The sequence below is a fragment of the Chenopodium quinoa genome, unplaced genomic scaffold (genome assembly GCF_001683475.1).
Source record: "Chenopodium quinoa cultivar QQ74 unplaced genomic scaffold, ASM168347v1, whole genome shotgun sequence".
In the NCBI taxonomy this organism is placed as follows: domain Eukaryota; kingdom Viridiplantae; phylum Streptophyta; class Magnoliopsida; order Caryophyllales; family Amaranthaceae; genus Chenopodium; species Chenopodium quinoa.
Window position 1 is genome coordinate 1,175,049 of NW_018743691.1, and position 17,429 is coordinate 1,192,477.

General features: G+C 36.5%; 2 protein-coding genes across 2 annotated transcripts; both read right to left on the reverse strand.

Moving 5' to 3' along the window:
* Window positions 1-726: 726 nt before the first annotated feature.
* LOC110683850 (plectin-like) lies at window positions 727-3,129 on the reverse strand. Its single transcript, XM_021860259.1, has 6 exons — window positions 3,123-3,129; window positions 2,689-3,026; window positions 2,410-2,602; window positions 1,914-2,245; window positions 1,381-1,713; window positions 727-1,320 (listed from the first exon to the last, which is right to left on the reverse strand). The coding sequence occupies exons 1-6, from the start codon at window positions 3,127-3,129 to the stop codon at window positions 727-729; spliced, it is 1,797 nt and encodes a 598-aa protein (XP_021715951.1).
* A 2,668-nt stretch (window positions 3,130-5,797) lies between these two features.
* Window positions 5,798-8,697, reverse strand: LOC110683711 (protein ACCELERATED CELL DEATH 6-like). The gene is made up of 2 exons (XM_021860105.1): window positions 7,295-8,697; window positions 5,798-6,749 (listed from the first exon to the last, which is right to left on the reverse strand). The coding sequence occupies exons 1-2, from the start codon at window positions 8,118-8,120 to the stop codon at window positions 6,406-6,408; spliced, it is 1,170 nt and encodes a 389-aa protein (XP_021715797.1). The 5' UTR covers window positions 8,121-8,697; the 3' UTR covers window positions 5,798-6,405.
* Window positions 8,698-17,429: the final 8,732 nt, after the last annotated feature.

Genomic DNA, 17,429 nt, shown 5'->3' on the forward strand with positions numbered 1-17,429 from the left:
CGGGTAACTGGGTTTCAGATTGCTGACAAACTCGTCTTTTTAAAGAACACCGGTCTTTCAGCTTAAGTCAAACTTTAGTAAGACTTGTTCTCTAAAGACATGAGTCCATGGACAAGTCTGGGATATTGCCTTAACTGAGCCTTGTATCCCAGAAAGCCATTATCCGAAACATTTCCTTCAGTTGGCCCTGTGTTTTGGATATCCATTTTTAAAGATAGACAGAAAACCAAAGACAACAGCAACTGTTAGAAATCTTTTATTCAGCTTCGTCTGAAAGCTAAAGAAACAAAACCCACTCAGCAATCCAAAGACTTGAGTCTTCAGATTCCTGGCGGGGGGCAAGAGGCACTATCAGTGCAAGTTTATCTTCAGCAGAATTCTTCAAGCCGAAAGCTTTGTACTTAGCAAATTTTTGCGAAAATTTCAAAGTTCAGAAACAGTAAAGCATTCAAAATAAGCAAAGCAATCGAAGAAGAAGCATCAGATTAATGAAAGTAATGCTCAGAAAGCGAGCTACAAAGTTCAAATAAATTAAAGACTATATCGGCAGCCGCCCATAAGCGAAAAATAACAGCTGCCAAAATACGTACAGAAACAAAAGTAAACTGTTTGTACATCAAGGCAAGCTGAAGCAAAAAGATAAGGTAAAAAGAGATTCAGAAAGCGGCGAGTCTGAAGTTAAGCACATGTTGATCCGCAAGACTCTGAAGACGACTGCCCGATTTCCTATGCTTCAGCCGAAGGATCAGGCTGGTTAGCCAGGTCTAGCCCCGGGGCAGTCTCGGCTCCAGCAGCAGAGGAGGCAGGTTGGGCCCTTGCTTGAGCTTTGGCGGCTCGCTGTTCAGCCTCCAACTCCTGCCGCTCAGCTTCCTCCTCGGCTTGTTCAGCCTGAAGGATCTCATGCTCGGCGGGAGTGGCGTACAGCATATGCGGATCCTCGGGGTTCTGAGCCCAAAGCGCACACTTAGACCAATCCAGCGAAGTCTCAGCATGGAGAGCCAACCTCCGAGCCACCTTAAACCCATTTATGTAACCCATCTCGTACTCTTCTTGGGTGTAGAGGCGGACTTGGAGCAAGGCTTCAGCGTCAGCTAATCTCTTTTGACTTTCCTCCAAATCCTTTTTAGATTTTTCTAAATCTTCTGAGAGTTTGGAGGAAGAAGTCTTCTGCTCATTAAGCTCCAGCTGGACGTTGGAAGCCTCGGCCTTGGCCTGGGTCAGCTCATCTCCCTTAACCTTCAGCTGATCCTCTAGCTCCTTCAGCTTCTGGTCTTGGCTCTCAGCAGCAGCTTGGGCAGCAGAAAGGTGAACATCCCTAGCCTGTTGAGCCTCTTCAGCGGCCATCCTGCTGGCTTCAAGAGCTTCCAACTTCTGCTGCACTTCAGCTTGTGCAACAGCTCCTTCTTGAATACGGCTCTCGATGGCAGCTTTAAATTTGGAGATGTCCACTCCCATGTGCTCCTGAAGGAATTTCTCCCCTTCTATCAATGGGGGAAAAACTTCCTTCTCCATGGCAGAGCAGAAGGTCTGAATGGCTTCAGCAGCCCTCTTTTCATACTCTTCGCTCTGCTGCTGCCTCTCTTCAGCAGCCTGCTGTTTCAACTCAGCAAGCTTCGCCTCCTCCTGGGCAATCTTCACATCTTCCCAGGCATGCTCCAGCTTATCTTGGAGGGTGTCAATCAGCTCTACAGTAAGAGTCTGATTGTGCACAACCTGTTTGCGGGGGCACATCAGTTAAAATAAATAAAATAATAAAAAAGGAAGAGCCGAAAAGGAGGAGAGAGCTGAATAAAAGCAAAGCAAAACAACTAAATGGCTAAGTACCTACATCAGCAAACGCTGGTTGTCTCTTGCGGGGTCAGGGACCCTCCGGCTGGTTCTCCCATCCCAGTCGTGGCCTTCAGCGACCACACCCTCGCTCGGTCCACTTCGAACATACTAGATAGGTCGCCGAAGTAACCTGCAGCCCCTTCACGGTTCTGGCCCCAAATTCGTTCCCAAACAGGTTCTGGGACTGTGATGCGGGGGGCCGAGAAACCCAAATCCCCAGAGTTCAGTGTCTGGAAGGACGGGAAGGAAGAAGATGGAACCTCCTGAACCTTCTCAGGCTCAGCATGACCTTCTCCTTCGGCGGAGCCCAGTTGGTCTCCACCAGGGTCAGCAGCGACGACCTCCTCTGCTTCCTCCCCCAGATCAGGTTGACGAAGAAAAGCGTCAACCTTCCTATCAATATCATCTGAGAAGCCTTCAGCAATCGGCTTCTCAGAATCTTCAGTAGGGCATCCCTGAACCCCCCCTTCGGATCAGGAGTTTTTTGGTCCACCTCCATCTCTTGAGTTTCGAGAGGTGGAGGGGGGGTTTGGGGACGCGGAGCTTCCGGTGGAGGGGGAGCCCTCGGCGAGCGTCTACCTTCATTAGGCTCCCATATGAGGATGCCCCTGGTAGGCCTCATCCCCGTCTGATACTGACGAGGCCCCAGCACGGCTAACCTCCTCCTCCTCTTTGCTAAGGGCTGCTCGTCCATTTCTTCAGATTCTAACGAAGATGGATCCTCAGAATGAGCAGACGCCTTTCCTTCTCTTCTTTCGCTCCCTTCCTCAGACTGCAGAAGGGGGGGCAGCAAAGTGTGAGTAAAAAAAAAAAAAAAAAAGAAAAAAAAAAAGAGAAACGAGCAAGTCATGAACTTACTGGAACCCTCGGCTGAGCTCCAGATGCAGGGATATCCCTCTCAGCAGCACCAGATGTCCCAACACCTCCTTCCAAGGAGTCGATTGCTCGGGACACGTCAGCTGCTGTCTGAGCAGCCTGTGCTTCCTCAGGTAATAAAGGCCGAAGGGGATCTCGCTTCTCCCACCAAGGTTTCTGCTTGGTGTATTCGGCGGTAGCTTCGATCTGAAGGCCCGTTTTGTGCAGATGCAGCGGACGGTCCTTCGGAGCTGTGATTGCCGAAGCCCGGTCTAAAATGACTCGTTCAGCGTTCACCCCAAGTCGGTTATAGTCAACCCCCGAAGTAGCTTCGCTTAGCTCTGAAAAGAACAGACGAAGGTTAGACTACGGGAATAAGCATCAAAGATAAGCGGAAAATTAAACAAGTCAAAGTCCTCGGCCCCAGCCGAACATACTTACCATCCCTGTACTTTCGGCTGAGGCCGACAACTGCTACAACATCTTCTCTTGGAAGACGTAATGGTTATCTGGAAGCCATCTGGCCGGGATAAATCTCATTCGGCCAACTCTCCCAGGGTTATTCTGCTTCCCGAAGAAGCTCATTTGCTCGTAGCTGGGGTGATAAGCGGCATCAGGGTCCCTAGGGCCCAAATCCTGCATGTTCGGATCAGGCCTGGAGAGGTATTGGGGAGCCCCGAAAAAATAGGGATGATCTGGATCAACGGGAACTCTCACCCAGACCCATTGACCTCTCCAATCCTTGTCCGAGGAATCGTTCGGCCACATAGTCAGATAATGGGGACGACTCTCTATTCGCCACCAGCCTGAAGACCCATGTTGGCCGTATGTGCTCTGAAGGTTTTGCACTAGCTGATGCATCTTTCGGAAGCAGTGCAAATTCGGCTCAACAGCAAAAAACCGACACACCCAGAGATAAGTCATCACCCGCCGAATGCTAACGGGTGTTAATTGGCATAGGGAGATCCTGTACTTTATTAAAATGTCCCTGACGAAGGGATCCAAAGGAAACCAAAGCCCGTATTGTAATTGCCAAGTGTACACCCCTATATATCCAGGAGGGGGACGGTGAATCCTGTCAGTCGGCGAGGGCATTCGGCACCAGTGCCCATCCTCTTCAAAAATGTCGTAGTGCAACTTAATTTGCTCGGCGAACCGGTAGGTTTTGGCATGCCAAACCCACCACGAGTATGGGGTATTTCTCACCATGGCGTCCTGCCATTCAGCATGCCCAGAAATCAGGTCCCAGAGCATAGGGGGCAAATCTTCGGCCTGCCCAGCCCGTTCTCTCTGCTCAGGTTGCTCCGCCTCGCCGGCCTCGGCGTCCTTCTTAGGCGGCGCGACGTTTAAAGTAACGGCCAGAATCCCCCTTTCCGGGTCTTCCCCGGCTCGCTCCCCGTTCCTGATGTCGGCGCGGTCACGGGGATCCTCAGCCTGGCTCCGTCGACCCAGTTGACGCCCTCTTCCTCGAGCCATACCCAAATTCGAAGAAGAAAAGGAGGGAGAAGAAGAATTTCCTTAAAAAAAGGCAAGAAAATAAAAAAAACTCGAAGAAAATTACCTTCAAATTGGCCGGAATGCGCCGGTCAAATTAGTGGAAGCGACGGATTTGAGTATCGAACTCGGATTCGAGAATGGTGTGCTAGAAATTCGGAGCAAAGGTGGGTTTATGCGAGAATTCGAGTGTAAGTTGGTGAAGAAATGAGGCAAAGACGCAAATCAGACCTTATAATTCCAGGAAGGAGAATTCCAAAGGTTGGAAAGTTCGAATTTCTCTCAAATGCCTCCTTAATAAACCGTTAAACACTCTCTCTCTTGATTAACCGCCCACTATCCACTCCACTTCCTATTAATTATCCAAATTACAGTTATTTAATTAATAACTGTTTAAAAATTTAAATCTTTTGATTTAATTAAATCATTTAATTCCCTCCATTTCTTATTGGATTCAAACCCGACCCGTCATCCTTCCAAATCGGGTCTGGGGGGCAAGTTGTTTGGGTCCAATTTACCTAATTGGGCCTAGTCATTTATTTGGGTCCAATTATCTCATTGGGCCTGGTCATTAAATGATCCAATATTCCAAGGTCAAGGCCCGAGCCTCCAATCAAGCCAAGTCAGCCAGGAGTCCTTTGGTCCGAATTGCTATGGTCAGCCCATGACTATTTAAGGGCCCAATTACTCTCCTCTCCTCATATGCAAAGGTATAAAAGCCTTCAATTCATTCATTTATGGGATACACAACAAAGCCTCAAGCAACTAAATCTCTTGCATAGCTTTCTCTCTCAAAACATTGTCTGACTTCGGCATCGGAGGGGTCTTCCTCGGATCCACCCCCGAGGCCAGTTTATGTGTTTTAGCTGTGCAAGAAACCTTCGGCCCAGCATCAATTGGACCGAACCAGTCTTCAGCCACTTCAGTGGGCCTTCGGCAAGGCCCCATTGTTTTCATCCGAAACACATTTGTAAATTCATAGTGGAAAAACCGAAGAAGCTAATGATATAGGATGGAGTTGTCGGTGGGAATGTAGATGATTATGGCCATATTGGTGGGTTGCCGGAGAAGAGGTGCGGGTTTGATGGAGTTGGCCGAATTGTGTGAAGGAGTAGGGGTTCATAGCTAAGTGCGGGGAGAGAAGAAGAAAATGTGAGGATGTTAATTAAGTGGGCTCCATAAAACGGAAATAGTAACAGATTTTGTTAACCGGTAGCAAACTTATATATTTATGGAAAACTTTTATATACACCCGTTTTTCAGTAATTTACTGTACATCGGATACACTTTTGTCAGATTTAGTATCATTTTTGTCAAATTTAGTGTCACTTTTGTCAAATTTATCAATAAAGCATAAATAACTCTTATATATGTAACGGTAACTTTTGTACGTTTTAGTGTAACTTTTGCAAATTTTATTGTCACTTTATAACGGATGTTCAGTAATTTACTGATCATCCGTTTTATTTAAAAGTTTGTGTATATTTATTTGGATTTGGGTGGTAGTAAAATTAAATAAAAATTTAGATGGATAGTAAAATTGAAATAATGGTATTTTGGTGGTAGTAAAAGTCAAGTTTTCCTATGCAAAATGATTTTATTTTTTTTTATTTTTTTGGTGGAGACCTATGCAAAATGATGCATTGGTTATAATGGAAGACGATGACACGATGTCCTGGTAAGATATAATAATGGTGGTTAACAAGTTCATTTGGTTCAAATTTGTGAAGATATAGCCATACTTGTAAGTCCTGATTACCTAGCTAGCTTGATACTTGTTTAGTCATCGATTAATTATCACTCTACCATGACAATTTTAACTAATCCCTAAAAAGCATTTAAAGCATTGATAATGATTGCATGAATCAATGAATGTATGTTGTATAGGGCATTCGTTGTCTACTTTGTCGACTGGAAGGGAAGAGAAAGAGGGAGAGTTTACAGAGTCTAGGGATAACGTTAGAATAGAGATACAAGACAAAACTAAAAAAAAAAAAAAAAATTTATCGAGTATATAAAATACTAGATTTATTCATTGTTTCTTTAAGAAATTCTACAATCTTAATCAAAGGAATACAAACAACATGGAAAACACGTCTTATGGATGGTGTCTAACAAAATATGCCGTGCTAGAAAATAACGCTATTGTTGGAGGAAATAAATCTATTCTTAACTTTCATATTCTCTACGAATTAAAATACTCTGCTTCACGTAATAAGTTCAATTTCATCTAAAATAATTTAATCCTCTTAAGTAAGAGACGACATGTGTTTTTCTATAATAAGTTGCAAATTCAAGTAGGTTACGCTTTTTATCAAAACAATTTAGTACATTAGGGCAACCCAATATAAGCTTCTCGACTACATTAAGATGTCCTCCAGTAATTGCTTTATGAATAGGGTATGTACCATCGTTATCTTTTATCATTACACATTCAGGAAACTCTTGAACAGTGTAGCAGACTTCATCGTAACAACCTTTGTACGCTCCATATGAAAGAGGCTTCCATCCTTTCTTGTTCGCTGAGTCGATGAGCTCACGAAGGCCTTCCATGATTGCCTTCAATACAGCTAAATGTGCACACGAACATAAAATTGTTACAAATTAAATAAAGGTAAAGGTACAATTTTTTAAACAACTAGGTATTTGAAAATTCCACTATAAAGTTTGAAATCAATGAAAGACAACTGCCTATGAAATTCAATTCCCAGGCCATGTGAACAAAACTATACTCAAATAGTAAGTTAAAAAAAAAAAAAAAGTTTAGTAAGATGATACATACTCCATTCATTTTGCTAAGTATTACTTAGTTACTGTAATAACGCATACCATAAGAAAAAGTGAAAATAAGAATCATGTATGTGAGTATTTTTGTTTTAAAAAAGAGATAAAAATTCAAATAAGGGATTTATTAAATAAAATGGGGTCCATAAAGTGGGGTTGTGTGCAATAAAAAGATAAATAAATAATTGCCCATAAATTAAAAGTGAATAAAACTTCTTAAAAAAAGTGAATAAAACTTAGAAAAATAGATAAAAAATGGAAAATTGGTAACATTTAGAAATACCGAGGAAGTAGTAGACAATAGTAAAGCTAACAGTCTTATGACACTCACCTAGGTTTCTCTTCTCAAGGGCAGTATGTGCAATTGAAACCTTCTTAGCATGACTGAGAAGATGCTTTCTGATGGATCGATCTGAACCCTTTGCGATCATGACCCTAACCAGATCCGAGTAACCCTTCTCTACAGCAAGGCACAGCGGCGAGTCCCCTTGGTTGTTTTCTTTGTAAATGGCCCTTGGAGCTTCCTTAACCATATAAATCGCGGTGTTCTCTTTGTTACCATCGACAGCATAGTACAAAGGGGTGTTACCGTAACGGTCACCCCCAAGCAGCAATTTCTTATAACCACTTTCACTTTGCATTGATTTAGCAATCATCTTCAGTGCCTTGGTTTGACCATGATATGCAGCCATATGTAACGCAGTGCAATCCGTGTTATCCTTGTACCGTATTATGTCTTGATCAACGTCGTCTTCCATGATCTGTGCGATCAAGCTTAGTTTACCTCTCGCAGCTGCCTTAAAGAGTCTAATCCACTCTTCTTCTTCTTCGTCATCATCATCATTATCCGAAAGCCCCATTCTTACGAGACCCAATTGTATATCGGAAGGTAGAAAGAGTTGCTTGTCTCGCCCCACACGCTCCATTCGGATGCACAAATCTTCATACCCGGCTTTTTGTGCTAGAATAAACGGCGTCTCTTTATCATTATTGAACTGGTATATGACACTCGTCTCACTCTTAGCTAGAAGAGTAGCGGCGTCTAAATGGCTGTTCTTGAGAGCCAAGTGCAAGGGTGTGTCACCTTCTGCGTTCCCTTCACACAACACATCCCTCAATATCTTAACATGGTTGTTCATGTCAAGAAACTCCATCATCTTCGATATAGTAGTCTCATGTCCGGCTCGTGCCGCGACATGGAATGCCGTGTCTCCAACAGCATCCCCAATTCAGATTAGGGTCGGATCTTTGGTGAGGATTTCCACAGCTTCATCTGCTTGGCCTTCTAAGGCCGCGTCGAGGAGCTCATCAGCCCCGCACACCACTTCATTGTCGTTGTTGTTGTTGCTGCTAGTAGCGTTTGTTTTTGCTTCACTGGATGCCATCAAATGAATGATACAAAGATATATAGTTGAAGGTGTTAGTTACCTTTTTTTTTTTCTTTTGCTTTTGCTTTGATGCAAATATACTTGTTGGTTTGTTAATCTTTAATTCTTTGTTTTGATAAGTTTATGTTATTTGGATGTGGGCTAATGTTTGTATATATGGAGTGTGATGTCAATAAACCGCGTGAATTATGTGTAGATTATGTGTAATTAGTTGAGTCAAAGTTCAATTAATTTAATTTGGACACTCTTAAGCTGAAAATTCATAATTTTACACTGGTTGATTCACTTTATTATTCTTCGGAAATTATGCGAGAGTGCGAGACCATGTGCGGTGGTGCATGTGCCAACGTACATTTTATACATGGCTAATAACCAATGTAACTTTGATCCTTCCATTAGAAAATAAAACCATATAATTGAAGACAACCTCCCTCTCTAACTAGATGGGAGGTTTATTCCACATCGAAGGGATGGATGAGATGTAAACTCATAATCTTATTACAATATTTGTTGATACCATATCAAATGACAAGTTTAATCAAAATTTATGTAGATGGTTAAAACTCTAGCATTGATTATACAATTCACCAATATGAAAAAGTGTTGAGATCATTATATAACAAATTAAATGTAGTATTTTGGATCCTTTTGGTTGTGGATCAATACTTTGGGGGGAATTGGGGGGTTAATATGATTTTACTTTTGTCTCTACTTGTAGTATTTTGGATCTATTTTTTGTAGCTACTAATTAGTACTCCATACATCACTACAAGTCATGTAAGTGAATGCTCATATTATCTCCATCTCTAATAGATTACCCTTTGTAAACTAAATTGGGCTCGTTTGGCATCACTTTGGTTTTCTGTTTTTTAAAACCATATGATATACGTCATATAATGAATAAAAAAAATAGTCAAAACTATTAAAATCACGATAATTTTGAAAACTGACAACAGAAAAGGGGAAACACCTTTTTCTTGTTTTTTGTTTTTTTTTTTTTTAAAAAAAAAAAAAAAAAAAAAAACTGAAAACTGAAAACCAAAAATGATGCCAAACCCTCTTGTTTGACATCATTTTTGGTTTTCAGTTTCTTGTTTTTTTGAAAACCAAAAACCAAAAACAGGAAACAAGAAAAAAGTGTTTTTACTTTTCTGTTGTCAGTTTTCAAAATTATTATAATTTTAATATGTTTAAATAATTTTTGATTCATTATGGGTCATATATCCTATACTTTTAAAAAACAAAAAACCAAAAAAACAGAAAACCACAGCAATGCCAAACAAATCCGCCCTTTTATGGTTTTTTTTTTTTTTTTTTTTTTTTTTTTTTTTTTTTTTTTTTTTAAAGATTTTCCTACTTATAATTCCATTTTCTCTCTCAATCTCTTTCATCATCAATAAACATGTTTTCTATGTAAATACTTTTAATTGGGACTAAAGAAGTATGCATAACTATAAAATAATGCAAGATGTACAAAAGAAGCATCTTCTGCATGACTGCTTCCAATTATGGATCGGAGTCCTTTAAATTTTCCATTAAACATGTAAAAGAACGACTAATAGTGCACACGGTGGGACGATAGTAGCTAGGCATTTGACTAATATCAGTAATTAGCTGTCATCACTGTGTTAACCGTACTCAATCTAGTTATTATATAACTTTCCTTAAAATATGACTTGTTGATTTGGATATAATTGACTAATAAACCAAAGAGTTGCTGTACCCAATTGAATAATTATCAATAAAATCACTTAGTTTAATTAATATATAAATACGTTTATTGTCCTCAATACTTCAATGGTCCAAGCTTTCGATAAAAAATTAGTCACTACGTACTGTTCAGAAACATGGCCCCTCTAGGGCTCTAGGTATAAATAAATTGTATAAAATCTGACAAAAAAAAAAAAAAAAAGGTTGTTTTACCATCAAAGTTCTCAAAGCTCTATTTTAGGGGAATTCTACAGTGGTCATGTTCAAATATGACCATAGCTATGCTTGAATTTTATTGGTTAACCTCTCTTTCATTAAATTGTTGGTGAAACTTACCTTTTCTTATTTTTCTATTTTTATTTCTTTTCTATTTTCTGAAAAATACTTTTTCCTTTTTCGAAATTCTATTTTATATTTCAGAAATTATTTTTCAAAAATCAGCTTTAATTAAATCCGAAAATTAAATTAAATTAAAAAAAAATATGTTCTTAATTCATCGTGTTCTTCATTCTTATTCATTTCCTATGGATGAATTTAACCTCTTCTTAATAATCTTTGAACCACACGGTTACTTTCGCATCGATGATCATAAAAAATAGGGCCTGATCCAAACATCATATTCGATATTACAAGTTATTAGAATTCCGAGTTTTATCGGCAATGGTATTGGTGAAAAATACTTGAATAATTAGTTTTTATTGTACAAAATCCTTCAATTGATGCGAAATATCTGATTTGATGCAATCGAATTCAATAGTTTTTACGTTTTTCAAGAATTTGGGGTTCGACATGAAATTCTAAGAAGAAACCGATAACATTTTTTTTTCGAAACCTGTTTGATCCAAAAAATACGCTTATGTTAATCTAACTTTTGTTTGTGTATACGTAACTAACACAAATAGATATTGGACATTACATGTTTGAAACATCTCTAAAATAAATGGGTCACGACCATACGTAACATTGGACATTACTAATGAATAGAATTGAATGTCATTTAAATGGTACTTATTTTACGCTGAATCTAGCAAAATTATCTAAATGAATCTTACATAAATATTCGAATAACAAATTACGATCTCAATATGTTTTAACTAAAGAAATTTTAGTCAAATATTAGGAAATATCTATAATGTGCGGGGATCTCATCAATATCCTTCCCTAAAATATTATCTTTTGAATTTTGAAAAAATTATCTTTCAAATTTTAAGAATCTTTTAAAACATTATCATTATACAATGTCTTATATGTGGCCAGCCACACCATGTGACCAGCCACTATAAGCCCAATTCTCGCGGCCCAGTTTGCTATTTATAACGGAGCCCGTTATTTTCATCCCGTTTTCTTAGAATTCCGTTATTGTTTTAAAAAAAAAAATTAAATACAAAAACACAAATTGGAAACCGCCTGAACTTCCCTCCTTCTCTATTAACTTCTTTTTTTTTTCTTCTTCTTTCGTTACTCTCTTTCTCTCTCATCAAATTTCATTTGCAATTCAAATTTTCTCTGCATTTTATTAGTCTCTTTCTCTCTCTTTAAATTTTCTCTGCAATTTCTCTGTCCTCCATTGTTGCATTATGGTGAAGATTAAGGTTGTTCATCGTGGTGGCAAAAAAGGATCGACAACTTGTGAAGGTCTTGATCGTCTGTTTATTTTTTTTTAGTTTCTTTTTTGTTGTTAATATTTTCTTGTTTTCCCGACGTTTTTGTTATATTTGTTTAAAATTTGTTGTGATTTTGTTTGTTTCAGTAGTTTTATACTTCAATTTGATTATTAACCCTAATTTTTACTTTTCGTTGAGTAATTTTATTGTTCAATTTCATGATCTAACCCTAACTTTTATTTTTCTTCTTTTACTTGTTTAATTATGTGTTTGATAATGTTCATTGCTGTTTATTGTCATTTTTGCTGTAATTTGTACTATAATTGTGAACTTTGAACATTGCATGTGTTATTATTGTTTAATTTCATCTTCTATTTGATTTTTTAGACCTTGATTTTTACTTTTTTCCTTTTTCTTGCTGAATTAAGTTCTTGATGATGATTTCTTTTATTTTTTTCATTGCATTTGTTATTCTGGTTTTTTCTTATGAATATTTACCTTTTTTTTGTTCTACTTGTCTTATATATGAAATTTAAAGAGATTATTTATTCAGCGCCTGTTCTGTTATTTATTAGTTGTCTAGGTGTTACTTTTGTGTTATATATTGGTTACCTTTTAAGTTATTGAGAAATTTTCTGTTTAAAAGTCTAATTCATGTGTTTTATAGTTTACTGTTTTTTGGTTACTTATAAATTATATAATAGTTACTTATAATTTACATAAAATTTACTTTGTGAGTTACTTATATGTTTCATATGAATTACTTATAAGTTTTATAGGGATTACTTATAAGTTTCATAGTGGTTACTTATTTGTTACATAGGAGTTACTTATATATTTAAACTTTTTTTTAATTTTAAGTGGTTATTGCTTGATATGGTTTATGTTTCTTGTGTAATGGAATTACTTATTGCATTGTAGGTGTTACTTATTTAATAATAGAGTTACTTATTGCATTATAGGTGTTACTGTTGTGTTATATATTGGTTATCTTTTAAGTTGTTGACAAATTTTCAATGTATCAGTATTTTTCATGTGTTTTATATAGTTTATTATTTTGTGGTTACTTAATCACATAATAGTTACTTATAAATTTCATAGGTATTACTTTTTGAGTTGCTGAGTATTACTGTGTTTTTTTTTTGTTAATAGTTGAAAATTAAAAGGTTACTTATATGTTTTATAGGGATTACTTAAAAGTTTTATAGGGGTTACTTATATGTATCATAGGGGTTACTTATAAGTTACATAGGGGTTACTTATAAGTTTTATAGAGGTTTCGTATATGTTTAATAGGATTTCTATACTTTTATATTAGTTTGTATTTATTAAATTTTTGTGTTTTATTTTTAATTTTACTAAGTAATGTGTATATGTTTAATAGGTATTGGAAGTCAAGGAGTTGATTAATCTGAGGGAAGGATCCCTATGGATAGTTCTTCTGGTGTTTTAGAAGAAACAGATGCTTCAAAGTTGTCATCTGCTCCTGTTATAGAAGATTCAGAAAAGGAAGCCTCAAATAAAGACATTCATGATGAAGGTGATTAAAATAGTACTAATGGAGGCCAAGGGCATAACAAAGATGTTTGGACAGACCCTATATCTTCTGTTTGTCCTGAAACTTCTAAGATTAATCCCAGTAAAAATGAGTTAGTTCGATTGAATACCATTGGAGGAGGGCCTTCTGTAGTTCAATCTGGCGAAGAAGAAGATGTGAAACCAAATAAAAGAAGAAGGAAGATGATTATGGATGATGATGAAGAGGATGTCAAGCCGGTTCCTTCAAGAAGGCCTGTAAGATCTTCAAAAGCTCGTTCGTAACTTGTTGAAGTTGTGAATGTTGAAGATGATGGGTACTTGTTCTTATTTTCTTAACTGATATTTTTTATAATTTTAATACTCATTATATTAATAATAATTTTAAGTCATATTGTTAAAAAATAATAGGATTTACTCATTAGCATTAGAATGATTACTTATTTTTATGGTAGTGGTTACTTATAAAATTTAAAGGGGTTACCTATTACGTATTACTCTTAAGTGTTATACAGTTTACTTATTAGTGTTATAGGTGTTACTTTTAATATAATTTGTATTACTTGTTTCCGTATCCTGTGTTTACTTGTTGTTATATATTGTGGTTACTTTATACTATAACCTGTGGTTACTTTTTATTTTATCTTGTCTGTTTACTTTATAAGTCATTTAAAGGTTACTTATATGTTACATATTGGTTACTTTTACAGTTGTTGATTAATATTTCTTGTTTTCTAAGATGATGTTGTTACTTTTCATGTTTAATTTCTGTATTTTTTATTCTTTTATATGTTTTATTTCTGTTTCTTTATTATTATTCCCTTTTTATAGGAATTATTTATATTTTTTGTTGTGTTTTGTAGGGATGAACTTGAAGTACATGTTAGGTGTTTACCTAAAGGTCTTGTTGATTTAATGGGTGAGTTGACAACTAAACAATTGCAAGCTGTTGAGGATATTGGTTTTGGAAGTCTATCGCAGATTCGGATGAGTGAATTTCCAAAAGATATGATTAGATGGCTGTGTAGGTGTTTTGTTCCGAGCAGTCGTATGTTTGTTATGCCATTTGGTGAGATGTTTCAGCTAACTGCTTGTGATGTACATGATGTGTTTGAGATTCCAATTGGACCATTACGTGTTCCAGTTTCAAAGAAAAATTGTGATAATGAGTTGAAGAATTCTTGGAAGAATTTGTATGGAGGTAAAAAGCGTGAAGTTATTGTTCCTTTGTTACACGCTGTAATGAAAAATGATGAGGGTATGTTAGAGGGCAATGATGAATTTAAAAAATGTTTTGTCATGTATGCAATGGTAACTTTTTTTACGCCAACGACCAATAGGACTGCTGATTTGAAGTTGGTTTTGGCTTTGAATGATGTTAGTAAGATTCGACAATATAATTGGTGCCAATTTGTTTTGGATGATTTGGCTGATAAATTATCTGGTTATTCCTCAACACAAAAATATGTAGCTGGCTGTGTGTTGTTTCTACAAATATGTTACTTTCATAGGTTGCAATTTAGGGGAAACATTATGCCTTCTACTGTGCCTTTGATTAAACACTGGTCAGATGAAGTTGTAAAGAATAGGTTGAGTTAGGAAGCTGGAGTGTATGGTAATGCACATGTTGACAAAGTAACATATCCTATTACTAAGTTGTTGAACAAGGGTTCTAGTTCGGAAGAAAAAGAAAAGGATGTTTCTGAAAATTTAATTGCTTTTCATCCTCCTACTTCTGGTGTCCAGCCTTCTACTTCTGATGTGCATCCCTCTACTGTTCAAGCAACTTCCACTTCTGCTGCAGCTGCTAATATTTCTGTCATTGGTTTTCCTCGGGTTGTGACTTTTGATCTTCCTGAAGGTCTTAAGTCAAATGAAGAAATTCATCATACATCTAAGAATGTGAGTACAATTTTCTTAAAGTTCTATTTACTTTATAGCAATTACTTTATATTCTCATAGTGGTTATTTAGCAGAGGTTATAAGGGTTATTTCTTAAGTGTTATACAGATTACTTATAAGTGTTTGAAGTGTTACTTATTAAGTTTATATGTGTTACTTAATATTAAAATATCAATTACTTAATTGTGTGAGAGGGGTTACTTAATAGTATATAATTACTTAATATTGTAAGAGGTGTTACTTAATAGTATTCAATGGATTACTTAATGGTATATTATCAATTACTTCATAGTTTGAGAGGGGTTACTTATTAAAGGTTGTAGTGTTACTTCTTTACTGTATAAGTGTTCCATGTGTATTATGTAGGTATTACTTTATATTAAAAAGTTAAAATACTTATCAGTTTTTCCTATGTTTACTTGTTGTTAGATATTGGTGTTATTTATTCTTTTATGTTGGTGTTACATATTTTATATAGGGATTACATAATATTAAAAAGTGGTGTTACTTGTTTGTTTTCCTGTGGTTACTTTTTTATTTATTTGAAGTTACTTGGTAGTTTATTTGTGGTTACTTCTTGTTATATGCTGGAGTTATATATTTTTTTCCTTAGTTTTTTTCATTTTTTTTCCAGGATGTTGAGGAGAATTATCTATTGATGAATAGAGACATGAAACTTCTAACATATCAATTTGAGAAATATGTGAATTTCAAAAAGAATCAATCTGAAGCTGTGAAGTTGGATTCAAAACTTCCAGAAAAAGAACGGTCTCCTGTGTTGTCACAGTTGGATCCAATATTCAATGATTCAAAGTTTTGGAATCAAATCGATAGGATCACTGAACATGCACTTGCAATGAAGAAATTGCAAGAAGAAATGCCTTCATTTGAGCTTTTTTCTTACACAAATCCTGATTTGGAAACAACTATATCACCATTGCGTGTTAGTAAGGAAATTTTCACTGAACTTGTTTCTCAAAAAGTACCTGATATAAGTGAAGGTTTGGGTGGTGTTGATCCTGATTTAGTTGTTCGGGAAGTGTTGAATTCAACTAATCAACAAGAGAATGATGATAATGTTTATGAGGTTATTGAAATTGAAAATGAACATGACAATAGTGTTGGTGGTCCTACTATTTCATTTACTGCTCCTGCATCTTCCTTGGCACAAGCTCCCGCTATTGGTAAGCCTTCTTTTGCATCTGGTGGTGATGTTCTTAAAATTGCACCCGTTGTTTCTCAGCCTTCCTTGGCACCTACTGTTTCTCAGCCTTCCTTGGCACCTACTGTTTCTCTGCCTTTCTCAGCACCTGTACCTTCGGTTTCTGTCGGTGGTGTTCGTGAGGTTGCACCTACTGTTTTGATGCCTTCCTCAGCACCTGCTTCTACGCCTGTAGGTGTTGTTTCAAAGGATAAACCTGAAAACCAAGAAGTAAGTTCTTCTGGAAAACCGAAGGGGAGGTTGAGGAAAGCTCCTACTCAGAAGGAACCTACAACCAAAGCTCCTGTGGAAGGTGCTAGGAAGAAGGCAAGAAAACCAAGGAAGGAAGTGATTACTGCTAGTATTGCTGGTCACACACCAGAGGAATCATTAGAGATATTGAAACAGATTCATGCTGGTGATGATGGTGAGGAGTCTTCTGATAATAGTGGATCTTCTAGTAGTTCTGGAGAGCATTTAATTTGTAATATTTACTCTGGTACTGCTAGTGGTTATAAATTACAGTTATTATCAAAGTTTTTAAGGGTTAAGAACCTAAAAGTTAAGAAGATGAAGAGTATTAGACTTGCTGTTGCTGATTATTGTTTTGCTGAAAACTACGATGGTGTTGACAATATGTAAGTGCTTTATTGCTCTTTGATTTATTATTTATTATAAGTTACTAATAAGAGTTATATGTTTTACTTATTAAAGTTTATATGGTTTACTTATAATTATTTTTAGGATTACTTATACAGTTTATTTTTGTTATTCATTAAAGTTTAAGATGTTACTTTATAAGGCTTATACAGATTACTTATAATAATAATAAGGATTACTTATAATTATTATAGGTGTTACTTATTAAGTTTTATATGTGTTACTTAATATAAAAATACCCGTTACTTAATTGTTGTTAAGGGATTACTCAAAGATATTCAATGGATTACTTAATACCAATTAGTTTATGGTTTACTTTATGTTATTATAGAAATTACTTAATAGTATAATAGGGGTTACTTATAAGAGTTTATTGTTTACTTATAAAGTTTAAAGGAATTACTTATAAAGTTTAAGGGATTACTTATAAAGTTTAAAGGAGATACTTATAAACTTTAAAGTTGA

What these genes read in the sequence shown, in the direction of transcription:
- LOC110683850 (XM_021860259.1), bottom strand. An exon ending in CATATGGGAGCCTAATGAAG is followed by an intron (nt 2,246 to 2,409) that starts GTAGACGCTCGC and finishes CGATTGCTGAAG; the next exon opens with GCTTCTCAGATGATATTGAT. An exon ending in TCGAAGTGGACCGAGCGAGG is followed by an intron (nt 1,714 to 1,913) that starts GTGTGGTCGCTG and finishes CCCCGCAAACAG; the next exon opens with GTTGTGCACAATCAGACTCT.
- LOC110683711 (XM_021860105.1), bottom strand. Translation starts at nt 8,120, where the DNA reads ATGATGGAGTTTCTTGACATGAACAACCATGTTAAGATATTGAGGGAT. An exon ending in CCTTGAGAAGAGAAACCTAG is followed by an intron (nt 6,750 to 7,294) that starts GTGAGTGTCATA and finishes GTGCACATTTAG; the next exon opens with CTGTATTGAAGGCAATCATG.